General features: G+C 39.7%; 1 protein-coding gene across 1 annotated transcript in view; it reads left to right on the top strand.

Moving 5' to 3' along the window:
• The window catches only part of oxr1a (oxidation resistance 1a), a 305,279-nt gene that overhangs the window by 12,277 nt on the left and 265,629 nt on the right, over positions 1 to 27,373 (top strand). Inside the window, 1 exon segment of the mRNA XM_036558930.1 lies at positions 9,449 to 9,537. Within this exon segment, the coding sequence (XP_036414823.1) occupies positions 9,521 to 9,537 (17 nt within the window). The 5' untranslated portion in view covers positions 9,449 to 9,520.

The following is a 27,373-nucleotide window of genomic DNA, read 5'->3' as shown; positions in this document are numbered from 1 at the left end:
GACAGCATTGGGTTGAAGTGCCTGTTGAAAAGAGCATCTGCCTGTACAACATTGTTGTCCCGTGTCTTCTTCTGTGCCAACACTACAGTATTAAACCCATAAGAACACTTCTGTATTTTAGATTCTTAGAAAGTAGCCTTTCCCTTTTGCCTTGATGCAGTTTTATAAACTCTTTTTCCCAAGCTGCTTCGTGAGGAGCCACCTGGGATGCTTTTCCAACAGGACTGAAGGAAGTACACTTATGCTTAGACCTTGCTGGCTGCGATTATTTCAAACTTGACGTTTTAGTTTAGAAAAATAAATTCAGTCACAGGCATCAGTGTCATCATTCATTAACATAAGCCTTTAGATCAAAATGGAAAATGTGAACTCCCAAGTTGTGCAGCCATCTAAGCGTTAGCCCCATCACCAGGAGACTGTGAACCCCGTTCCCAGGTACGCCACAGCCATCCATGGCTGGCAGTCCAAGAAAGCTTCTTTGGTCTCGCTCTGGGTGGGTAGGATGGCCCTCCGTCTCCCCGTCATCACTCAGCATGATCATAGCCAGTGCAGGCCTCTGTTAGCTGACCTAACAGAATTGGCAGTTAGTGTCCTCCTCCAAGCGTGTTGAGCTTTTCAGTGATGTGGTGGTGCGTCATATATATCTCACAGGAAGCACACACTATTCTTCATCCACCCAGTTTGGTAGCATTGTGTGATGGGGGAAACCCCGCTAGCAGGTGGAATTGGCCATGACTCAAGAAGTAGAAAACTGGGTAAAAATTTTAGGGGCAGCTTTTTGTAGTTCAACCATTGTAGTTCATTCTACAGTACATGTGTACATATTATTTAATACAACCCCGATTCCAAAAAAATTAAAAAAAAAGGGTTGCTGTGTAAAATGTAAATAAATGTAAAAACAGAAAGCAATGATTTGTAAATCTCACAGACCCATATTTTATTCACAACAGAACATAGAACACATATCAGATGTTGAAAGTGAGACATTTTACCATTTCAGGAAAAACAGTAACTCATTTAGAACTTGATGGCAGCAACGCATCTCAAAAAAGTTGGGACAGGGCTGTGTCTACTATTGTATAGCATCACCTCTTCTTTTAACAACAGTCTGTAAACGAGCTTTGGGAGAGGAATGTTGTCCCATTCTTGTCTGGTGTAGGATTCTAGCTCATCAACTGTCCTGGGTCCTTCTTTGCCAGATTTTTTCGTTTCTTGGTGTGCCAAATGTTTTCTATTGTTGAAGGGTCTGGACTGCAGGCAGCCAGTTCAGCACCCGGACTCTTCTTCTGCAAAGCCATGCTGTTGTGATAGATGCAGTATGTGGTTTAGCATTGTCTTACTGAAATATGCAAGGCCTTCCCTGAAAGAGATGCTGTCTGGATGGGAGCATATGTTGTTCTAAAGCCTCTATATACTGTTCAGCATTGATAGAGCCTTTCCAGATTTATAAGCTGCCCAAGCCATAGGCGCTCGCTAATGCAACCCCATACCTTCAGAGATGCAGGGTTTGGACTGTGCGCTGACAACAAGCTGGATGGTCCCTCTCCTCTTGAGTCTGCAGGACACGGCGTCCATGGTTTCCAAAAGGAATTTAAAATTTTGGTTTATCTGACCACAGAACAGTTTTCCATTTTACCTTCCATTTTAAATGAGCTTTGGCCCAGAGAAGACGGCGGCGTTTCTGGATCATGTTGACATATGGCTTCTTCTTTGCATGATACAGCTTCAACTTGCGTTTGTGGATTGCGATGGCAAACTGTGTTCACAGACAGTGATTTCTGGAAGTGTCTCTGAGCGCATGCAGTGATTTCCAGTACAGAATCATGTCTGTTTTTAATGCAGTGCAGCCTGAAGAAGAGCCCTGTGGTAGAGCATGCATTGCAGAACAAAACTGAGTATTGGGGCACGGACCCACACCCTTCTTGAACATGAAACCCAATTTACCAACATATTTACAAACTGTTTAACAAGTTTTTCTCTGTCAGTTCTTTTCCCTAAACAGGACACACAACCATCAGGTTACTTGTCCAATATCGACAATGTCCGGTTACATATACGTCTACATTGGGAGAAAATTAGGTAAAAACATTAAATAATGAATGAAAGAGAAAAATACATGAGGTGTCTGAACTTCAGACGGGCAGTGGGTGTGACTTTTGGGAGCATCTTTATGTAGCTTAATTCCAGTTCCAGCTCATTCTACCTCCAGTGTTCTGAAAGCCTTTTTGGTCTTGTTTCAGAAGAGTGGGTGGTTTGACCCCAGGGGCACTTTACCAGCGAGAGGCCATTCTTTTCATCGACTCTTTGAAGAAATTACATTTGATGGACTGAGAAGTGGCGATTTGGATCCATAGTAAAAAAAAATCCCCATCCAGACTTGTAGAACAGTCAAGCTTATTCTTTAAATCGGCTGCTTTTTGTCAGGTATTTTGCTGCCGTTTTGCACTGCTCTATCTTAAAAAGGGAGACCGAGATGGATTTGTTAAACCCTCAAAGCGTAATTGCTGTAAATCTGCAGCACGCTTAGGTGAGAGCAGCAATTTCCTGTTTTTATTAGAACAGGAAAAAAAAGACTCGTATGCCGTCGAAAATGGCCCAAAAACACACACTTCTAATTCAGCAGTTCAGCTTTATGACATCAGTTGTTATGTAAGATGTCGTCTTCTTTCCCCCAAAGCTTGCCAGAGTGCTTATGATTAGTTTTCCTTCCTTTTTTCATTATGTTCTTGCTTTTTTTGCCCGTTCTTCCCTCCCACACGTCTCAGATGTACCAGTTTAAAAATAGCTGTGGACAGTAGCCCAACACCTATAGATCTCCATGTAAATGTCACACTCAGAAAATGAGACGGAAAAGCCGTTCGACCCTGAATAGCACTTAATGTGCGTCCAGCTCGTTTCGTAACATTTAGAGCCGTCATCTGTGCAGCATTTCTACATTAGGCTGAATCTCTGGCATGAAAAGGCCTTTTATCATCAATTGATATTGTCTTTAAAGAGGAATTCCACCAACTTATCATCAAATTACCTGCATAATTCAGTCGTTGAGATGTAAAAGTCCTTCAGAGTGGTTTGCTGTGAAGTGCTTTTAATTGTAGAGATAGTCTCTGATTTCTTTACAGTGGTGGTGATGGGAACCAGGGGTTTCCTATGTCTACAACACAAATATAGCCATTTTATTTACTATCCAGTATCTACTACACTGCTGACAATGGTAAGATAGTGATAAATCTGAAAAAAAGGATTTTGCCTTATAATACCCTGCATGTACCTCTGGTATGCTACAAATTATTATAGTTTTAGACCAAAATATTCTCAAAACTAGCACAAAACAATGTGGCAGGCATCAATTAACATATTCGTAACATGTCATTTCAGGTAATAACTTTTTTGAGGTAGATTTTAGGCATTAAAGTCTTGTGATATCTACGTTTCTGTCGCTAACATTGAGATTATGAGTTTCTCTAGAACAAACCATTTCACATCAGACCACTCTTAATGTATTTGTTTACATCTTAACCATTTAGTTCTGCAGAAAATTTTGAAAAAATTGTAAATTGAGAGTGTTCTAAACGTAAGAGATCAATATGGTGTGCCACAAGGCTCTGTTTTAGGGCCTTTGTTGTTCTCCTTTTATTTACGGCCCTAAAATACATAATCCTTTTCATTTTTATGCTGGTAAAACGTGTTAAAGACGTAAATGGATGACCAAACACTTCCTCCTGCTGAACTCTGATAAAACAGAAGTACTGCTGTTGAGTCCTACGTTCGCTAGAAATAAGGTCTATAAGGAAATGAAAAGTGCTATATAAAATATTTGTAAAGTGTTTGCTCGATACAATGTAAATTGGCCACACCTTATTTGACTAGCTCCCTATACATTATCGATAAATGCTCAAAGTATCAAGAAACTATTTGGAGATATTTTCTTGATGACTTTCTTGACTTTATATAATATATATATATATATATCACTGCTGTCGGACAAAAACCTTGTATCTCCATTTTTGTCATTTTTCAGTTTTTGACATAATTTGAAAATGGCTGTTGTTCCTTACATTGTGTGTAAATTTCATGATGAATGGACCAAAAGAAAAATTACTTTGAAAAACGTCTGGTTCCATTGACTTACATTAAAAGTATGTTTCTTTCTTCTCCTGTAAAGTTACCATTTTGGAGATACAAGTTTTTTTTTCCGACATGTGTGTATATATATATATATATATATATACATATATATATATATGTATGTATATATATATATATATATATATATTAGCAATGTTAGCATCAGCAAAGCATCTACAGTGGATACTCAAAGTAAAGTGCTACCTTTAAAACAAGCACTAATTAATGGTGTATGTTGGTGGATGTTTTGTTGATACTGATGTGTCAATATCTGCTGATCTTGATCAGTTGGGTGAGTTGTGTTATTGAGTGAGTACTTGGGAATGTTATGAGAATGTTATTTAATTAAAATGAACTTCTTGTGGGCCGAATGCCACAAGCATGACGAGCGTATGACAGGTAAATGGACCTCATGCATGCTCTGTGGACCACTGGACTAATAAACAGAGCTGAGTGATGGAGGAATAGGAGTGTGTGTTTGTGCTGTGCTGGGCTGTGTGTTCTTCTCGACTGTGGTAATCAGGACAGATGAGGATTGAAGGTTTGATCCTGAGCAGAGTACAGATGAGCGGGAGATGAGATGCTGAGTCACAGCCTGACTGACACACACACACACACACACACACACACTGACGCTGCACTCGTCTGATCAGAGAGAGACAGGGTGTGTGTGTGTGTGTGTGTGTGTGTATGTATGTGTGTGTGTGTGTGGATGTGTGTGTGTGTGTGTGTGTGTGTGTGGATGTCTGTGAGTGTGAGTGTGTGTGGATGTCTGTGAGTGTGAGTGTGTGTGTGTGTGTGTGGATGTCTGTGTGTGTGTGTGTGTGTGGATGTCTGTGAGTGTGAGTGTGTGTGTGTGTGTGTGTGTGTGCAGGCAGGGCTGCTGCTGTTCTCTGACTGATGATGACTCAGTGGAATGAGTTCACTAATGAGCAGGAGAGGGACTGTAGAGCAACAGCACTTCACCAACACCACCGCCTGTTCACCTCCACCACTCTCTCCTTCACTCCATTCTCTCTCGCTCGCTCTCTCGCTTTCTGTCTTTATTCTCTGCCCCTCTGCTCTTCATTTTTTATTTGTTTGTTTGTTTTTTCTCTCTCTCTTTCTGTCTGTCTACTCTCTCTCCTTCTGTTTCCATACTCTCTTTCCCCCTCTCGCATTCTGTCTCTCACTGTCTCTCTCTCTGTCTGTCTATTCTCTCTTTCTGTTCTCCTTCACTCCCTTCTCTTTCACTGTCTGCCTCTATTCTCTCTCTTCCTCACTCCTCTCTCTACTCTGTCTATCTCTATTCTCTCTCTTCCCCTCTTTCTCTCTCTCTTTCTGTCTTTATTCTCTCTTTCCCCCTCTTTCTCTCTCTCTTTCTGTCTTTATTCTCTTTCCCCCTCTTTCTGTCTCTCTTTCTGTCTCTATTCTCTCTCTTTCCCCCTGTTTCTCTGTCTGTCCATCTTTATTGTCTCTCTCCACCCCTTGTTCAGTGTCTCTATTCTCTCATTCTTTCCCACACTCTCTCCTCCTTCTTTATCTCTCTGTTTATCTCTGTCTCTCTATTCCGTCTCTATTCTCTCTCTTTCTCTCTCTCACCGTCTTTATTGTCTCTTTCTCTTCCCCGTCTTTGTTCTCTCTTTCCTTTTCTCTCTCTCCATCTTTATCGCCTCTCTCCCCTTTGTCTCTCTCTCGTTCTTTCTCTCCCTCTGTCTCTATTCTCTCTCTCTTTCTGTCTGTTTGTTCTCCCTCTCTTTCTTCTCTGCTCTCTCTATCCTCTCTCCCACCCTCCTCTTGCTCTCCCTCCCTCATTCTGTCTGTCTGGTTTCTATTGCCCCCCTTTACTGTCTGTCTGTCTGTCTGTCTTTCTTTCTTTCTTTCTTTCTTTCTTTCTTTCTTTCTTTCTTTCTCCTCATGCTCTTTTTTGTTTCATTTATATTCTTTATTCCTCTTTCCTCCCTTGTTTCTTTCTCAACTTGCCTCTTTTCATGCTCATCTTTTTCTTTTTTTCTTTCTTTCTTTCTTTCTTTCTTTCTTTCTTTCTTTCTTTTCACTGTTTCTCCTTTGCTTTCATACTCTTATGCTCTGTCTTTATTTCCACCTGTTTTCCTTTATTTATTTGTCTTTCACTTTCCTCTGTTGCAGTCTTACCCTTTCTCACCCTTCGTCTCCCTATTTCCCCCTTTCTTTCTTTTGCTCCCCCTTTCTCTCTTTTTCTTTCCCTTTCTCTCTCTTTCTTTTCCTTTCTCTCTCTGTTGTCTTTTGTCTTTGTGTGGTTAATAGGTGCTCAGTTAGAATGAGTCAGAATTAACAATCAAGGCAGCTGAAGCAGCTTTACTCTCTCTCTCTCTCTCTCTCTCTCTCTCCCTCTCTCTCTCACACACACACTTCATCTCTCTCTCTCTCTCTCTCTCTCTCTCTCTCTCTCTCTCTCTCTCTCTGCAGGTAGGGCTTTAAGCCACGCTGACGTGTGTATTAATAATGTACACTCCTCCTCCCTGCGACTGCTCTAACCTTTTCACATGCGAGCACCTTCACTCTCCAGCCTAGAAAGCACTGTCTGAATAGGAATGTGTGTCTGCAACAGATCTTATTCTGCAGCCTTTTAGACTTTAGACTCATATGGAAGACAAGCCTGTTCAGTATTCACTGGCCACTTTATTAGAAACACCTACCTTGTACTTCCCTTCACTGGCCACTTTATTAGAAACACCTACCTTGTACCTCCACTCACTGGCCACTTTATTAGAAAGACCTTAAAGTTCACTATACGCGTACTATTACAGACTGTAGCCCATCTGTTGACATGCCGCCCTCTACCCCATTTATCATTGGTCAATTTCTGACCACAGGGTCACTGTTAACCAGATTAGGTTGGTGGATTGTTCTCAGCATAGCAGTGACTTTGTGGCACTGGTACGAGTGTATCAGGCACAGCTGGAGTTTTACACATGTTGGTGTCACTGCTAGGTCCAGCCAACAGCAGCTCTATGGTCAAAAACTAACCCCTGACGAAGCGCTACAAGATGACCAGCATGGCTACAGAAGGCTACAGTCTTTAACTGTACACCAGCAAAGTGGAGCTACAGCATAGGGGTTTCTAATAAAGGGGACAGTTGATGTGAAAAGGTCAGTCATCCATATTGAACAAAGTGTAACAGAGATGATGTCACAGGCTATAAATAAGGAGCGGTCCATCAGTCTTGCTTTATCTGTCCATTACAGACAGGATGGCTGTTTGCCTCACATAAACGTGTGTTTGCATTGTGTCTGTGCACAGTGTGAACAGCTTGAGTAAATGCCCTGTCCAAGGTGCTGAAACTCCAGCGCTGTGTCTTCCTTGTGCTAATGAAACAGAGCCGTCTCTAATGGTGAGGCCGTCATTTAATGGTTGAGGCCTTCACGAATGGAATGCATTAGAGTGAGGAGCGTGTTAAACCTAGTTTCATTGGTCAGACTCTTAACGGGAACATCTGGGGACAAGCATGAGACATTTTGGGCTAAATATGGACGACGCCCACTGATTTTCCTCCAGTGAACGGAGTTGACAGTTACGTGATGATGATGATGAACTGGGGTGGAACGTTGTAATCACTTCTACAATATAATCTGTGTCAACATCCAGCTCATTTGCACACAACAATCAGCCATAAACAGCTCCTTCAGATTGAGTGTGGACGACTGGACATGTTTGAGGCTGCTGTAGAGCTTTAATCAGGCCTGAAATTTTGGTCCTACAGCCTAAGTACTTTCTGTCGGAGGCTGATCTTATTCAGTCCACAGCACCGAGTTGTCTGACCTGCATCATCACTGACCAGAGCGCAACAAAATCTTGTCTAAAACTGTCCCGAACTGGCCCACCATCACCCAAGGTGCTGAACAGAACCTGATATTTTTAATGACAGCACTGAATAAATTACTTTGTAGCAACAAAAACTGCCGTCACTCAATTATGGATAAATAATAAATGATATATTAAAATAATTAGCTGTAAAAGTGAAAAGTTTAGATTCTGCTTTAACAGATTTATTTGTTTAATGCTTTCAAACACCATCCCTAATGTTTTTAGTGTGGGTCGTCGTGTGGACTCGCCATGCCATGCTATTTAGTAAAACTCACTGTGGTCTAACGAGTCAACCTTTCAGATTGTGTGGAAATAATGGACGTCTATGTTCTCCAGGCGAGAGAAAAGGACCATCCAGATTGTTACCAGCGTAAAGTTCAGAAGTCAGGCTCTGTCATGGTATGGGAGAGTATATGTGCATATAGCACGTGTAACTTACATGTGTTTTATTCAGGGACATTCATGCTTATTTCAGTATGACGATGCCACAGTCTGCATGTATTACAACAGTATGGCTCCATAACCAGAGAGAGCAGGTGCTAGACTGGCCTGCCCGCAATCTAGAACATGTGGCACATTATGAACCGCAAAATATGTCAATGAAGACCCTGTACGGTTGCACAGCTGAAGACTTGTATAATAGAGGAATGACAAAAAATTCTGCTTTCAAAACTGAATCAATTGTCAGATCCTCAGAGTCCTGAATCCTCTAAATTTATATTACATTTTTTATTATTATTTTATATTTGTTTTATTTCTGACATATATATTTAAATTTTTTGGCATATATATATTTATATATGTATTTTTATTTTATTTCTGGTATATGTCTTATTTTATTTCTGACATATATATTTCTGTTTTATTTCTGACATATATATATTTTTTTATTTTTAGGATATATATTTCTATTTAATGTTCGTCATATATATTTTCATTTAATTTCTGACATATTTTTATTTTATTTCTGGCATATATATTTTTACTTTATTTCTGGTATATATTTTTTCTTTTATTTCTAGCATATAATATATGTTTCTATTTTGTTTTTTCTATTTTGTTTTGTCATTTATATTTCTGTTTCATTTCTGCCATATATATTTTAATTTTATTTCTGACATATACGTTAATTTTATTTCTTACATATATTTTACTTTTTTATTACTGACATTTTCATTTTAAATTCTTACATATATATTTCTGTATTTTTCTGGCATAAATTTCTGTTCTATTTTTGACATATATATTTTTTATTTATTTCTGGCATGTGGGCATGAGTGCAAAGTAAACTAAAGCAGGGGGTTAATGCAGAGTGGAATCAGTTAAAAGTTGGAGGCTGACTGTGAGATTCACAGTGTGAAATCTGAACCCGACTTGAGCGCAACACTTATCCTGGACGTCACGTCCAGCTGTGAGCAGTTGGGTCTTCTCAAGTTTAGACAAAAATTTCAAGCTCTCTCTCTCTCTCTCTCTCTCTCTCTCTCTCGCTCTTTTCAGGTCGGATCCCTGAAGATAAGCCCCTCCCCCTCGATTTCCAGAAGTATCCAGGAGAGAGGAGCCACTGCCAACATGTTCAGCACCAAAAGGTCAGAGTGACATCACTGTTTGTGTTGATTCTCGTGGTCCTCTGCGTAAGGAGACGGAAAAAATGGCATGAACCTTTGGGCAGGGCATTCGGAAAGGCTAATGCAGCTGATCTAAAGTGACGTTTGAGGCCTAGGTTTTATTTTCAGCTGTGATTCAGCGCTCCAGAGGAAGAAGTCACAGTTGATTTCAGGTCGGCAGATAAGCTTTCGCCTCTGTTTACCTCCCCTGTGCGACTCTATCGGCACAAAAGCCAGTGTGGCCTCGTCCATAAATAGATGCCGTTGTGCTCGTTCACTCAAAACATTTCACTCATTTGAAAACCAGCTCTCGTGGTGAAGCTTTCAGCATGATGTTTTGCACATTGGTACAGTTGTTTGACTGTCACATTCAGGTTGTCAGTTCTGGACTGTTTTGGATGGTCTGTTATGCTGGATTCAGCTCATTGTAAATACACACATTTTCATAAATCATCATCGCATCACTGACCTTTGCAGAATAATCAAATAAGGCCATTAAAAACTTTTTATTGTGCGCTGATTGACCTCAGACATTCCAAAATGAATGTGCTCTTCAGCTCAATAGTGGAGTTACGTCACAGGAGCTGTTCTCTAATATGTTATGAATATATTGCAAAGCATATTACAATCTTGAGACCCTCCAGGACAGAATTTGAACACCCAAGTTATTCTATGAATAAAAAACTATGATGTTCCCCTGCATTTCAGATTGGGTGGTAGCCCCATTAAAGTAACTAGTGTTGTGTGCTTGTGGTGCCATCGAACATGTACAGTCAAAGTAGCATCATTTAAATGCTGTGAACACACCGTGTTTGAAGTTCTCTACACATTTGTTTTCAAGGAGTTGCAGTTGTAACTGATTAGGAGTTCATTTACAGCATTTATAGCGGCAGAATGCTGTACGATTCATACAGGCCAAGTAATAATTTCTATATATTTGGTAATAGATAGATTGATAGTGGTAAAAATGAAGGCTGCACTCTTTGGATATTGCATATAAAGTGCTAAATCCAAACAGTTTAGAAAGGTACACACTTAAAAAGATGGTTCTTCAAGGTTCTTTAGTAAAGAAAATGGTTCTATATAGCACCAAAACTTGTGGAAGTCTGGAGAGGCCATGAGATAGGTACAATCTTCTGGATTGTTGTCTTGAAACAAGAAATTAACTATCTTGTGATCTCAAGATAACAAAGTTGTTATCTTGAGATAACGAGTTAAGTATCTTGTGATCTCAGGATAACGGAGTTGTTAACTTGAGATGAGTTAAATGTCTTGTGATTTTAAGATAACAAAGTTGTTATCTTGAGACAATGAGTTAAGTATCTTGTGATCTCAAGATAACAAATTTATCTTGAGATAACGGGTAAAGTGTCTTGTGATCTGAAGATAACAAAGTTGTTACCTTGAAACAATGAGTTAGGTATCTTGTGATCTGAAGATAACAGTTATCTTAAGATAACGAGTTACGTGTCTTGTGATCTCAAGATAAGTATTTTGTGCTCTCAAGATAACAAATTTATCTTGCGATAACGAGTTAAGTATCTTGTCATCTTAAGATAAAGTTGTTATCTTGAGACAACAAGTTGTGTCTTTTGAACTCAAGATAAAGTTGTTATGTTTAGGTAACAAGTTAAGTATCTTGTGATCTCAAGATAACAGTTGTTATCTTGAGGGAATGAGTTAAGCGTCTTGTGATAAAGATAACAAAATTGTTATCTTGAGATAACGAGTTACTTATGATCTCAAGATAAGTATCTTGTGATCTCAAGATAACAAAGTTATTATACCAGAAAATTATACCAACAGCTCATGGCCTCTCCGGACTGTAAAAAGGGTTCTTCTTTGTAACAATAGAAGAACCCTTTCTGGTGCTATATAGAACCCTTTTCAAAAAGGTTCTATATAGAACCAGATAAAACACATTCTCTATGATTCTGAAGAACCCTTTAACGATACAGAGAACCGTTTAATCACGCAAAGTTTTCTTTGAGTGGTCACATCGGAAATGAACTAAACATATAATTTGACCAGGGGCGTCCAAACTTTTGAGTACGACCGGGCAGGTGTTCTAATTGAATAAGAAAGTCCATCATGTGGGTCAAAACATAGACGCTATTTCACTACAGTTGTGACAAATAGAGAAAAGTAATTAAGCAATTAAACCTAGAAATGCATCATCCATAATAAAGACAGTGGTGGGCTCCTAGGGGGGCTTACATGAGAAACAATATTCTAACTCAGTGCCGGATGCGCTCATGCAGCACTACAGCAGGACACTTTGTGCCGGAGTGGATTTAGCACAGTCTTCTGCTCTGGAACTGAGCGCTGTACAACTGATCCTGCAATACACACCCCTGCAATACAGTCGCTGCACTAATGATACATGCATAGTTACAAATTATTAGAACACTGGTTTATCTGGTAAACTGGTTGAAATTCTTGCTCAGGGATGAGTTTTGTCTCAGTTTTGCGGAAAAGCCACAAAAAAGTACAGATAACACAGTGCACAAACAGTGTTAACGTTGGCCTGTTTAGCTGAGTGGATAAGTCAGGAATGTTTCAGTCATGTTGCAAAGGAAATGAAAACACTGTCTAGTCTTTTGCATCTGAAGTTGTCCACTTTTATTCAAGACATCAGACATAAAGGAGCATCCAGGCTTTTGGCCCTAGCCTTAGCATATCATAGACACCTGAGTGATTCATCTCGTACCGCCTGAGAAGCTGCCTGACTCTGTGAGCTGCATCAGACGACGTTGCGGTCTTTGACCCTTCTGCGCAAAACAAGCTGTGAGCAGCTGTTACTGAGGCATGAATGTAATACTTTCCAAATTCCAGCGGTGTCTGATGATGAGGGCACAAGTGTGTGGAACGCATAAATGAGACGAATGATACAAGAAATTTCACAAAGCTGAAATTGGCTTCTTATTTAAATTTTCCATTCCATCTTAAATTACACGTACTCAGGTGTCTGCACAGTCGCAAATATGTAACTGCTACTCCGTTTAAGGTGGAACGGAAAATTTGAACAGAAAGCTGCCGAATAAGAAGCCAGTTCAGCCTTGTAGAAGTTCATATGTGAAACAGCAGTTGGCGCCGCAGGGCTCGTGTTAGAAAGCAGTGTTTACAGGGTCATCTGTATTGTTCAGTTTTGTTTTGCACAGTAACAATTTCAGATTGACTTTGGTTATTAAAAGTGAAGGAATATACCAGAATATAATCCACTGTTAACCTACAAAAATAGGTTAATCTTGGCATCTGAAAGGTTTTAGATTTATATCTTGATATATACAGAAACCATCAGAACATTTTATTATATGTACATTTTTGACTGTACAATTCACTACTGCTTGATAGTTGCATTAGCCGCGTAGCTCAGAAGCAAACATGGCACATTTGCAAATTAGATTTTTGATCAAACCATTATTTCAGTCACTGTTCAGTATATTTGACCTCATCTTTATCATAACATTTTGCTAATTTTAGCAGACATAGCCAGCTCTGTTATTGTCTAGTTCTGCCTGTTGGTTTACCACAGCACATTCATGGTCATCCTGTCCTTGTCTTCTCTGGTCCTGACTTGTTCCGGGTGTAATTCACCAAGAGCAGCGAGTTTCTCCGTCAAATAAGCTGCAGCCGCTAATGCAGCAGTTAGAAATAAGAACGGTCATGCATGTGATCACGCTGCCACAGCGCAGCAGCCTGTTTTGTACGTTACGTAGAATCTAGAGTTGGTTGCATTGGTTATTAAATAGCTGTGATTAATCTGTGTGCATGAAAATTTAATTGGAAGGAGGCCCAGATTTTTTTAAGGCTTTCTTTGGGTCACCTCCATAACACTTGCCTGTACGTGCAATGTTATTGTAATGTGAATATTCAAGTACCAGATCATTCAGATCACGTGCTTTCTTTGCAGCAGTATCTGAAGAAACCAGACATGTTGAAGTGAATAATTCAGTATATTCTCAAATCAGAAAGTGCTGTATTTTGAGAGACACTCCATTATATGGCATTACTGATAAGATAGAATTGATACGACAATGTGACTCACTGAATTGGTAAAAAAAGCACATCATAAAATAATATAACACAAAAGTATAAATACCAGTAAACTACTAATATTCCTATGAAAACATTTTCATTCTGTTTTCTGTAACGACTGCAGTAGGACACAGGTCATGTGTCATGTCGGGCCTGACTAATTCGAAAGGGGCTAAACATGTCAAAAAACGATTAGATCAGCAGATATTTTAATGTTTACAATTTGGATCTTAATTTTTTAGTTAGACGGTTATTTACTGCCTGATTGATTAGCCCTTTTGTCAAGTTAGAATCCAAAAACATCATTATTATTGAACCTGCTTTTACCAATAACAATAACACGGCCAGTCGTCAATATTGGCCAATTTTCTAGGACAAATCAAATCAAGTCAAGTCAAAGTTATTGTATTTATATAGCGCTTTTACATCAGGCGTTGTCCACATGAGCGTCACCAGTGGTGACAGTGGCAGGGAAAAACTCCCTAAGAGCAAGAGGAAGAAAACTTCAGAGAACCCAAGACTCAAAAGGGGAACCCATCCTCCTCTGATCAACACTGGATAGCAAACAATAACAGGGTCAGTCAGGGTTACATCACGCTTCTGAGTGGATAACACGCAGCGCTGCACTGGCACGAGAGGATTTTATACAAATTTTGATACTTATTTAACCAAGATAGTGGAAAAACAAAGCTTTTCTGTTAAAAAAAAACTGACCTTACCAGATCAGTAACTTAACAAATTTGTCAGGTTAATTGTTGTCATCTAATCATGAACCTGCACCAGCCCCACATTTCACTGCAGGGTTTTATAAAGAAGGATTCGCTTTGTAAAGATGTTTTTCCACTTTTCCACTTCAAAAACAACAACTGACCTGAACTAGTTCATTTTCTAGCTGCTCAAAAAACGCTGGAGCTGTTTTAAGAACCACAATGAATGGTTTAATGGTGTTTTTAGTTTTTAGTCACCATAAAGCATCTAATAAGGTAGCTTACCTTATTGACTGATAGGAAACAACATACTGGACTCACACAAATGACTACATTTGCAAATGGTCATGTGTAGAATCAGACAAAGCTTCAGTGTTTCTCAGTTGAGTGTGAAAATATTAGCAAAAACACCAGAATTTCCTGCTACCGGAAATGCTAATAGCGTTAGCTTCTTAACTAGCTTATTATATTGAACTCTCTACAAAGCAGAAAGTCTAAAAACAGCAGTCAACACATCAGCGTACCGCCCTAGTTTACATTCTGGTGCACTGTTTAGTCATGAAATAGTGTTTGGCAACTTCATCTTCATCTGGAAGAGTAAAGGATTTGCTGTATTGTTGTTGGCTTCAGCTACAAGTAGAGGTGGGCGATATGTGATCTGACAATACATCAAGAATTCTTCACGATGCATGATATGTCATGGTATGTATTTAGTAGTGCCATATTTTAAAAAATACTAGCAAAACCTATGAATGTAATGATTTGAATTTAAAACTTCATACACTGTGCTGCACTATATCCAGTTAAACAGGGCTAATTATGCATTCTCTGTAATCAAACATGCAGTTTGGATGTGGTTTGAAGTAGCATTGATATCTACAATATGCTCCTGAAAGCATGTTGTGACATACTGTGACGTAATTTATCACGATAATGATACATATTGTCATATTTTCCATCCCTAGCTGGAAGTGTTAGTTAAGACAGAGGATCCCTCAGTGGGATTAATGCTATTTAGTAGCTCTATATGATTTTGAAAGTTGGAAAATGGGAAAAAATGTAAGTAAAACCATTTACATGACATTATATTCACAAACAGAACAAGATGTTATCAATATTGCCAATTTTTTGTCTGTTATGGTTAAATCTGTTGTTGTAATTTGCGCCATAAATTGAGTTATCTACCCAGAAGTACAGCTACCCATTATGTTTACAAACACTCTGATTGGCTAACCGATATATTAGCTTTAGTGTCAGGATTCAATGATTCATTTTCACACCATATTACATATAAAAACTGGAAATATTTCCAACACTGCACTGAGTTAACTATAAACCCAAGTTATCTGAAAATAGAACCTGCTTTTTTTTATTATTTTATTTATTAACTTATTTTTATTAAAAAACTGCAAATCATTGAAAAATAAGATATTAGCCTAACTCCAGAGATTCAGATTGTTTACCAAATTTGGAAACAATCATATTTTTTCAAGCCTGGGCCAAAAAGCACTGCTGGAATTTGTTTATCTGTGTAAGTCCACTCTGTTGTACTTCTGATTCCTAATTTGATTGCTAATATTGGCTTACACCTCCCATCCCACTCGATCCTGGCGGGTCACTGGAGCCGTCCCTAAATGCACAGCCCGCGCCTTTAATTAAAACTCCTTCATGAAACTTTAATCAGCTGACAGCCTCCACTTTCAGTTGTATATTAGAACAAAGTCTGGATCACAGACGGATGTAATAAATCTCAAAATGCTCTCCCGAACAGAGCGGGCAACAATTCTGTTTTTTTTTTCACGGTTGTGCGGATATTTGTCACGCAGGTTAATCGTTTGCACGCGCTCATTAAAGAAGGTAACAAGAGCGGCACTAAATTGAATCTTTCGGCGGCGGGATTGTGTAAGCGGGGGGGGCAATACAGTTTGAGCAACTCGTTAAAAACTTCGCCCAGCTTGGGCATCGTAAATCTTCCCCCCCGTATAAAAACAAGGATCCCTAATTCTCTTAGGGGTCCAAGCAATTTGTAACTGCTCTGTGCTGGAGATAAGCTCGGCTCTAATGAGGCTCGCCAGTGTTTACATCCTAAAATGGCTATGGGCGGTCCAGAGCACTAAAACCCGGTCCCCTTCCCCAGCAGCCTAAGGCACCAGGCTCATTACCAACCCATCATCTCTTAGCCCCCAAACCCAGATTGAGCTCCGCTATCTTCCGTGTCGCTTAAAATCCGGCAGCTCCGGGTTGACCTACGGAGCCACGTGACTCTCTCTATGGCTGAGATGAGTCATAATGAGACAGGAGGTTCGCCTTGGAACTCATTATTATGTGCCTTCTGTCCTCAGCTCAACTATTATCTCGGAAGAGGATGCTAGTTACGGCTAAAGGAAGAGGAACCGTCCAGGCCCTGCCAACCCTTCACACGTTATACAACCTTGCTAGCGTGAAAAGCAAGCTGTCAAATTCATGGTTGGAATGGCAACCAGCAAGAGCAGTTACAGTATTAAAACAACACGAGTTTGCTCCCATTAGCTATGGAGAACAAGGCAGGCTGAGGTTGTTGGAAATGTAGCATGTCTGACATGAAGCAGCATCAATGCAGATTGACCGACATGTGTGTTAATGGGAATTAATGTCAGTAGCACAGTTGGAGGCCTCAGAGGGGGAACCTTGAAGAGAATGTTAAAGTTTATATAAAGATGTTCAAACCTAGCGTGACACAGAGCTGCTAACCCAGTGTAGAAGTGAACCCTACAGTTGAAACTGAAGTCCAAGTCGCGGTCTGCCGTTTGTTGGCCGTCCCTGTGAAGTAAGGTTGCTCCTTTCAGGGTTATAACTTCCCCTGTTATAAGGCTACATCAGTGAAAATCCATTTATAAATGTTCTACATTTTTAATTTGCACACATTTGTGAAACTGAAATTAACAGGGACTGCACTGTCTTTCAGTCAGCTTGCTAACATTAGCCTTACAATAGCTATTCCTGCAGAGTGAATGTTCCAACCAGCTAGCTGATGTTAGCCCTACAACAGCTGTTCTTGATGGGCAAAAGCAGAGTTATATTCCTGTGATATTCCTGTTCCCAAGCTCCTGTGTTCCCCGGGTTCTATTTTCCCTTTATTTTCTCATTGAAATTTAAAAAAAAGGCCCTGTTTCCATGATCCTGTGTTCTCACATTGTAATTTTGGAAACAACCCTATATTCCTAGCACACTGGTCTTTAATTAAAATTCGCTAAGGTCCAGTTACAGAAAATTTCCTCAAGCAAAGGTCCGGAACATCATAATGTCTAACTTGCATCATGACTCAGTGCCAGTTTACTGAAGTAGCCTAGCAGTATATCAACATCTTATATAGTCAACAACTGAATGTCAAATCAAATAAAGTCCAGTTCAGTCATATTTCAACAACATTTATTGTCAGTTTTCTTTTTTTAGAGCACGACATGTAAAATAATCTGACTCACTTTCTTCTCCGACTGCTGTTTCTCCCCTCGTCCCTCTCCTGTGTGTGCGTCACTTACTCGAGTCTCAGTACTCATCGTAATGCACAGATCTGATTGGCTGAGTAGTGTCACGTGTGATATTTACAACACAGGTGATTGGTCTGTGAGTCTCCTGGGCCGCTAAAGCGATACTGTAAAGGCTAGAAAAGCTACGTCGATTAAAATAGGACCACAAAGTCAAAATTAAATAATTATCCATAGTTTATCGTTAAAGGTCCTGGTCCACATAGGACAGCGTCTGGGTTCGGACTTGGACCACAGTCCGCCTATTAGTGACCTCTGTCCTAGAGTCTTTACTGAAATTTTCATGGGTAGTATATATATTCTGATGTTAGATATTCAGTAAGTAAAATGTGAAATTTTATATACATGCTGCCACCAAATAGAGTCTCCTATTAAAACACATCCTGAAAGAACATTTCAGTAACCAGGAGTGAGAATCTATTTATTGACAGACAAGATTTTTAGTCAGTTTTATTTGAACATCACAATATTAACAGCATCGCACAACATCACCAAGTTAGCATTCAAGCTAACAGTGGAATCTTTGGGCACATCCTCAATTCATCTACTTTCTGTTTCAATATTATTTCTAAACATGATCTTGTCAACCTGCCCTCGCTGTTTCCCTTTGAGGGAGTCCCTGATACCATCTTAAGTGTGTTACTTTACTCAGCTAAATTGCTATCTAGAAAGCTAAAGGCTAGCCTAGCTGAGGAGAAGTCCATTCCTACTGAATTGATGATGTTGACCTGTCATAGATTATATTTGTGTATCATGTTGGGTTGTAATGTATTGTATAAAGAGCTTAGTATGGGATGCTAGGAACATGGGTTTCCTCAGCAAGCTAATCTGGCAACAAATGTTTAATATGATAGAGCAGAGTGTCTTTCAGATGAGCTAGCTAATTATAAACCCTACAGTTTCTCATTTTGCAGGGTTTATAGTTAGCTAGCTATTTTTCTGTTTTTTTAATGAGAGAACAGCATGACTATCCTGTCAGTGAGCTGACGTTAGCTTTACAACATTTTTTTTCCCAACCAGGGAGAGTATAGCAATTCAGATCAACTAGCTAACGTTAGTTCTACAACAAATGCTAATGAGAGAATCCGAGTGTCCTCTAGATCAGATAGCTAACGTAAGCCCTGCAACAGTATTTCCCAAAAAGAGAGAAGAGTAACCAAGACTGGCTAGCTAACTTTAGCTCCTACAGTTATTCCTAATGCGAGACCTGATCAGCTAGCAAACATTTGCCTTGAACACAGCTATTCCTAACACTGGTCAGTCAACTCATTGAGACTGTCTAGCCAAACGATTTTGATTTGATTTGACACTGGTTTTAAAACTACACCACTGTGTATGTGCCATACACATTGCTTAGAAGCTCTTAAACGTAAAATTTCCCTGTCTCTGTTAGCATAGCAATGTTGTGGTGAGCTGTGTGTCCAGTGCCTTGGGGTGTTTGGGCCTTGACTATTCTACATCAGTGATGCTTTTATGCAGTAGGGGAGGAATTAATGAAAATTAAAATTGCCTACAAGCAACTCTGGGAAAACAAAAACCAATATTGCATAAAGAAGTAATGATTCCTGACCTTAAACCCTTCCTCAGAAGATTTCAGCTTCTGAATCTCCAACAGAGTTCATGCTTTTGCATAACCAATGACGTATAATCTTTAGGACAGGACACTGGACATTTAACGCACAAATCAATGTAGCTGACAAGCAGCTTCACCTGCACCTCACCATAGTGATATTCTCCGCCTAATCCCGACCTTTGTTGTGTATAATTACCACCGCAGAACCTTCCCCTCTAGAGATTCACGTAAAGATTGACATCAAGGGCCTCGCGCTTGATTATTTATGCATGCAGAGGCGGAGGAAGCAAGCTGCCTCCCAGGGAGTGCAAGTCCTGCTGGGATATTTAACCCCCTACAAAGGCATGCTGATCCAATCAGGGATGAACGATTCGGTGGCTGATGTTCTGTCAGAACGTCCAGATTGACCTTGAGACTGGGGAAAAGCAAGTCTGCGGAGTTGAGAGATGGAAGGATCTCTAATCAGAGGCGTCAACGGGAAGATGTTCGTCCATCAGCCGCTTCTCTGTCTCTCTCTCTCTCTCTGAACCCCCCTTGGGGTTGTATTCCCACCGGTGTGTTTTGATTGGTGCCTTGAAAAATCTCTTGACTGATTGGCAGAATGGAGTTTGATTAGCATTAGCTTAAACCAGGGTTTCCTAACCAGGGGTTCATGAACGCTTAAAGGTTTGTGGTGGCATTGCAGAGGGTTCGTGAGACTGATAGGAATATTAGTGTCAAGTGAAATTACATTTTAAACATATATTTGTGCAAATCAAATTGTTACAATTTCAAAAAATTAGGTTAAAAAGTTTAAAGCCGGCCTGTAATACGTTATTTGTCATGTTATGTAATATTCTGCAGCGCAGCATTGCATCCCTCAGACTTACTGGTTTGACAGAAATCATAATTTTATATCTTTCTTGTGTTTTCATCCTTTAGTGTTCTCGGACTACAATACCCAGCATGCATTACACAATCCTCTCCTCAGCAAAGTAATTCCCTGATGTAGATGCTGAGGAATAATAAGGCTTTCTTATGCGTTAGCCAGCTAACAGAAAATAAAACGAAACACTTAAAACATTCTGCCCGCGTGGATCCACACCAGAGCGCGTGTAGTTTTTCAAAAGTTCTTCCCACCTTCACGATACATCATCAGAAGGGGGATTTCTCAAACTTTAAACTAGAAAATTATGCTCTGGAGGATTCTGCGTATTGTAGGAGGCAAGTAGGCATGTTTACAACAGATGCAGCCATGGTTACATTTTTTTTTGTTTTGGCCAGAGTGTCTCTTTAAAATCTCTAATCAGAAATGATCCACTAAGTGATCACTGAGTGGATCAAATCATGTAACGGTTTAGTATTGATTTAATAGCCAGCTAAATCATTCATGGGTACAGTGAGACATCAGCTTTCTTGAAAAGACATTTAGAAACTAAACATGTAAACCTGACCACAAAACTATTTCATTAAAAAAAAATGTATTCAATAATTATGTGGTGTTGAGGTGGTTGTTACTCAGTGGTCTGGTGGACCCACCGCATTATTGTGTATTTTAAATCAATACAGCCATAACAGTTTATGTAAAAATACCAGGTGTTTAAAATATCACAAGTGGCCAGCGTAGGGTTCTCCTTTAGCAGCTGTAGCCAGTCAGCAGCCTGTCCATGTTGTCCACCCTCACACACACACACACACACACACACACACACACACACACACACACACATACACAAACATATACAAACACACACACACACAGACACACACGCACTAACAGCAGGCCATGTAGGAGAAGAACAGAGTGAAGGACACAGCACCTCCACACTTTTACTCCCCGCAGGTTCACCCAACACCACATGTGAAATATAAATGTAAGGGGTGAACAGAGTGAAAACACTGAAAATGGGTTGTTTTATATGTTCTTCACAGAAAAATGAACAAAGATCAAGAAATCTGGGGTTGAAATAATTATAAATCGCATCATTTTTTCTTTTGGTAAACATTGAAAATGAGTCCCACAGACCTGAACACCAAACAAGGGTTAACCTTAGCCTACATACAATCTCAAGGGCTGCTTGGGATAATTTAGGTTGAAGGCTTCAGTTGACACAGAAGGTTAGGAACTGGCTGATGTAGGTGATGTGATTGAAAGCTCTGCTACAGAGTGATTTTATGGAAAAGTTTACTTGTATATTGCTGTTCCAGTCAGGGACGACACAGTGGCTGATGTTCTGTCAGAGTGTCCTGATTGACCTTCAGATTGGGGAAGAGCGAACCGAATTTGAGTGATGAAATCTTGGAGGAAGAGTCTTTAATCAAAGACTTCATTGGGAAGGTGTTCTCCCATCAGCTGTTTCCTTTTCCTTCCTCTCTCTCTCTCTCTCTCTCTCTCTCTCTCTCTCTCTCTCGGTCTGAACCTCCCTGGGGTTTCTATTCCTGGTATTGTTTTTGATTTGTGCTTTGAAAGATCAGCTGGCAGAGAGGGGGTTGATAAGCATTAACATAAATCATCCATGTGTTCCAAAGCTCTGCTTATAGGGGAACTCCATCGATTTTTCAATACTTCTGCATAATTAAATGATTAAGATGTAAACAGGGTCATTCAGAGTGGTTTGATGTGAAATGCACTCTTCTGGAGAAACATACTGAGTCAGAATTGCTCACAGTGGTGGTCATAGGAACCAGACATCTGACGAGGTAAATGTCTGTAAATGCTGCCTCGTGGAAAGTTATTACAAGAAATGGTTATGAATATGTCGCCTGATGCCTGAGACATTGTTTTATGATAGTTTTGATGATTTTGGCCTAAAATATATGTTCAAACTGTGTTTATGGTGGAGAGGTACATGCAGGGCATTATTGGGCACAATAGTCCCCAAAGAGAACATACGTTTCATATTTACTACTATTTTACCACAATCAGCATTACATATAAAACAGACACGTGTAGGTTCAGTGGTCATTTTAGATAGTAAAGAGACCCCTGGTTCTTACTACCACCACAGTTAAGAAATTTAGGATGGAAAGTTTCTCTAAGAACAGAGCATTTCACGTCAAACCACTCTGAATGGCTTTGTTTACAGCTCAACAATTTTATTGTTGGATTGAAAACGTTGGGACAGGACCAGTTTTTCACTGTGTTACATCACCTTTCCTTTTGCCAACACTTATTAAATGTTTGGGAACTGACGACACCAATTGGTCCACTTTTTTCAAATTGTAATTGTTTACCATTCTTCTGTCATAAGTCTTCAGCTGTGTAACCATACCAGCTTTTTATTATTGTATTTTGAGCTTCATAATGTGACACATTTTTAATTGGAGACAGGTCTGGACTGCACGCAGGTCAGTCTACCACCTGCACTCTTGCAGTGCGCAGCCATGCTGTTGTAACATGTGCAAAATGAGGCTTGGCGTTGTCATGTTGAAATAAGCATGGATGTACCTGAAAAGTCAAAGCAGCGTATGTTGCTCCAAAATGTGAACAGCATTAATAGTGCCTTCACAAATGTAATCACCACCCTTCTAAATTCCATCACAGACCATGGATTTTGAACTTTGCACTCGTAATAGTCTAAATGGTCCTTTTCTTCTTTGTCCCAAAGAACACAACGTGAGTTATTTCCATAAACAATGTAAAAGGTTGACTCGTCAGACCACAGTGAGTTTCCGCTGTGCATCCGTCCATTTCAATGAGTTTGAGCCCAGAGAAGTCGGCGGTGTTTTTGGATGCTGTTGATATATGACCTGCACTGTGCATAGTACATTCCTAACTTGCATTTTTGGGTGCAGTGACGAAGGGAGTATATCGACAGTGGTTTGTCAAAGTTTTCCGAGCCCATGTGGTGACATCCAACACACAAACGTGCAGATGTGTAATGCAGTGCTGTCTGAGGGGTCGAAGGTCGCGAGCATTTATTCTGGTGTTCGGCCTTACCCTTTACCCAGAGATTTCTCCAGATTCCCTGAACCTTTTGACGTTATTATGTACTGTAGTGTGAGTGTGAAATGCCTAAAAACCTGTTGGATTTTTTGATCGTTTTTAGCAAAGCGACAAGCCTCGACTCATCCTTACTCAGAAAGAGCTGGGCCTTTCCTAGATGCTTATTTATGATTACATCTAATGTTTAAGGTGTTCTGGATTCTTTGCAATGTTCTTAGTCTTAAGTTGCTCCTATCCCAACCTTTTTGAAACATGTTGCAGAATGAGTGTATATTTACAAAAAACAATGAAGGTGATAAGGTCAAACATTACGTCTTGTCTTTGTACTATTTTGTATATATATACAAGAAAAAGCAGATTTATAAATCACTACTTTCTGTTTTTATTTGCATTTTACCTACTGTCACTTTTTTTGGAATTGAGTTTGTATCTGGGATGGCTTTTCCCTGAAAACACAGACTCACACAGGATATCCGCTGTTGCATAATGAGTTGTGTGTTTGGTAATGTGAGAAACAGAATAAGAGAGAGAGAGAGAGAGAGAGAGAGAGAAAGAGATGCTACATCTGTGGGTTGCAGAAAGCGGGCCAGATAAGGATAAGATCTTTCTCTCAGCCAGAGGCCTGTCAGGTAGGAGATATAAAAGATTTAGATGGCACAGACGTGACAGATGCTCACACTGCAAGAGCTGCACACCAGCACCAAAGATTACCCTGATTAATCTGGGTTATGGGACAGATCGACCGGAATTAATTTGATCAAACATCCTGCAAACTCCTTCATCAATCAGTTCACTGTTGTGAGAGTTTCATTGTTGCATGAACTACACATCAGAAATAGGACTGACTGATATATCGGTTAGACCAGGGGTGTCAAACTCAACCAGTAAAAAGGCCATATTAAAAAATCTCATCAAATCCGTGGGCCAGAGAAAAAAACGTTCCTATTTCAGTTTTAATTAATGTTGTGCTGTAACCCCAGCTGGCGATTGTTTATTCAAAATACGCAAAAACTTTAACAGTAACATATAGACACTTGCAGTAGACATTAAAATATTACATGGACACTTGAAATATTCAAGATTTAAATGTCCCCAGGTGCTCCGTCATTTAAACCTGCCTATTTGCTTGAATTAGACACCTGACATCCTTTCTTTGCTTCAAGTTTATTAAGACTTGAGCTCAATTTCTGAGCTGCTGAGCTGACGTTAAGTGTTTATATTGGTTGAACTGCAGCTGATATGCATTTTGATGACATGACTGGTGTGGAATTGTATAGAATTCCACTCTTCACTGTCCCATAGATTGTTGTTGCAGTGGGAGAGTCAGAGCACATAACGTTGCAGTGCGTGCTGGGGACTGTAGTGCAGCACATGAAACTGAAATGGGCTTGTATTAATGTAAAACTGAAATACTTTTGTGGGCTGGAGAGAAAGATCTGGTCTGATCTGGCCCACGGGCCTTGTTTTTGACATATGGGGATTAGACAATTAAAACTGTTCACTTACCATCTAATATCTCCCAGACTTTGACATGCATCGTCGTTGCGAGGTAAAAAACCTTCATCTGTGAGTGGTCATAATGTTTTAGCTCATTGGTGTAGATTTATTATTAGAGTTTAAGAAATATAACTGACAGTCATATTAGAGATTTACAGTTTACATCAGAGTTTACATCAGTTTGATCTCATCAGTCGCTAAAAAACTGTTTAACTAAAATGACTGGAATCTGTTTAACTGTTGACCATACAAAGTTATATTGGCTGATGTTATCGATCGTGGGATATTGGATTGCTTGAGCTACTTAAAAGCAGTATATCTGTATTGGTGACCAGTTTTTCATATCGGTCAAGCACTAGTCTGAAGTAACTGCAGCTCTGTCTCTGTTACATAGAGTGTACATTTTGACCATATCAAAGTATATCAGCTGGTGTTATCAGATATTGGGTTGGTTTAGCTCCTTAAAATCGCTATCAGTATTGGTATCAGTAGCCAGGTTTTCATGCAGCCTAATAAGCCGTTAATAATCCGACTAATAGCTTAATAGGAATAGTGTACGTCCATATAAACACCTCAGTTGGAATAGTCTAGTCCTACTGAGGCCATTCAGAATACAATTTCTGATTGATCGAGGCGTGTAATCCTGTAAATAATCTGTTAAATAGAAGAATAATAACCATGTAAACGCCTGTATCTGATTACATTCCCTATCGGAAAGTTTCAGTACATTCTGATCATGTTCGTCGCATCATAGTGAAAGTTTATACCGTTCAACATGGCGGAGCAGAAACTGGTCTGCAGAGGAGACGAAGTTTATGCTGTGATCTTTAAAAGACGGCGGTGGGACGGACGTCCAGCTTATGTGTCTCAGAACACGACGTCTTCCTCTCGGCCTTCTTTAATAAGGACATGTGAAGGACGTTTTGAGTCTGACATCATTTTAAAGCAATTCAAAACACAAGCACTGCTCACTGCTGCTCATCTCACTCTGACTGGACTCACGTGATGCTGGTTGTCATGGTAACGTCTACACTAAGTGGTTCTCTACGCATGCACGTCATTTTGGATCGGATTACTTCTGCATGTAAACAGAGATTTTCCATCAGATTGTTGAGTAGAGTGAGCACATAAACACCTCAGTCTTCATCTATAATCGGAATGTATTTAATCAGATTGGCAAAAATCTTTGCATGTAAACACAGCCACTGACATATCAGGCTCTTCATATCGGGACGGCCTTATGTGGAAATAACCAAAAGTCCATCCACATTACATGCTTGAAGTTTCGAGCAGCACAAGGAAGTTTAGCGTAGGAAGTTACAGTAGTAGTTCTTGTTCTGACATAGTTGGGACACATTTTTCAGGGACACTGTCAACTCAGACTTCCAGAAGAGTGGAGGCGTGTGCTGCATTATATCATCTGTTCTTCCTGCAGTAGGCCATGTACTCCACAGACTGCCAAAAACATTTACATCCAGATATGTTAACAGAGGTGTTTCTGGCTTTCTGTGTTTTAGTGCATTTAACGCTGAAGGCCATAGTTGACCTTGCAGTGGGAGATCTGTCATGGGGACACTGCCTTTTAACAGGGGGGTAGGGATTGAAATACATTACCGTTTAGCTTGAAGGCTGATGTCCTTACACTGTGCAGCTAAATGTGAACGGCATATGCCCTTGTTGTGGTTTATCGTAATGTCAGGAGTAGGGCCGAAAATGCCCTCTACTAATACATGCTTGTGTTTCGAAGCATGTGTGAAGACATAAATGATTTATGTACATAAACACATCATGGCTTGTGCTTCCTGTGGATGGAGTTTCATATTACAATCAGTTTATGAGCTCCCTCATTAATTCCCCTGAAGCTAATTACTTTGCTAATTAGAAAAAGGTACAGGCAGGAAGGAAACCAGCTATTTTTGCCTCTTCATTTTTTTTGCTTCTTCATACTGACAGCAGTGCCTTCACAGAAATACTGACAGCAGTGGCTCCATAGCAATACGTTTGATTCTATGCACTATTTAAAGGGGAGTTCTGCTCATTTAAAGACAAATCTGAAAATTAAATCTTTAAGATATAAATAAGTCAGTCAGGCTTTAATATTAAATTCTTTGTTTGAGAGAAACTTGCTGAGTCAGAATTGTTCACAGTGGTGGTGATAAGAACCGGACGTCTGAAGTGTTTAATGCCTCTGAAAGCTCCCTCAGAGAAAAGTTATTACATAAAATGGTTACAAGTAAGCAATAAGCTTCCAGATGGCGTTGGTATATGCGTTTATATATATATATATATATATATATATATATATATATATATATATATATATATATACATATATATACATATATATATACACACACACACACACACATGCTGGTTCACTGGCCATTTTGGATAGTAAATAAAATATAAAATGGCTATATTTATGTTGTAGCTATCATGGCCCCTGGTTCCTATCACCACCATTGTAAAGAAATCTCGTTTCATGTTAAAAAACTATAAATAACTTACATTTCGCAATTGAATTATTCTGAAATTTTGAAAGAAACTGGTGTCC

Source organism: Colossoma macropomum, unplaced genomic scaffold (assembly GCF_904425465.1).
Source record: "Colossoma macropomum unplaced genomic scaffold, Colossoma_macropomum, whole genome shotgun sequence".
NCBI classification, from domain to species: Eukaryota; Metazoa; Chordata; class Actinopteri; order Characiformes; family Serrasalmidae; genus Colossoma; species Colossoma macropomum.
The sequence above is the reverse complement of the archived record's forward strand: the minus strand, read 5'-3'. Positions and strand labels throughout refer to the sequence as shown.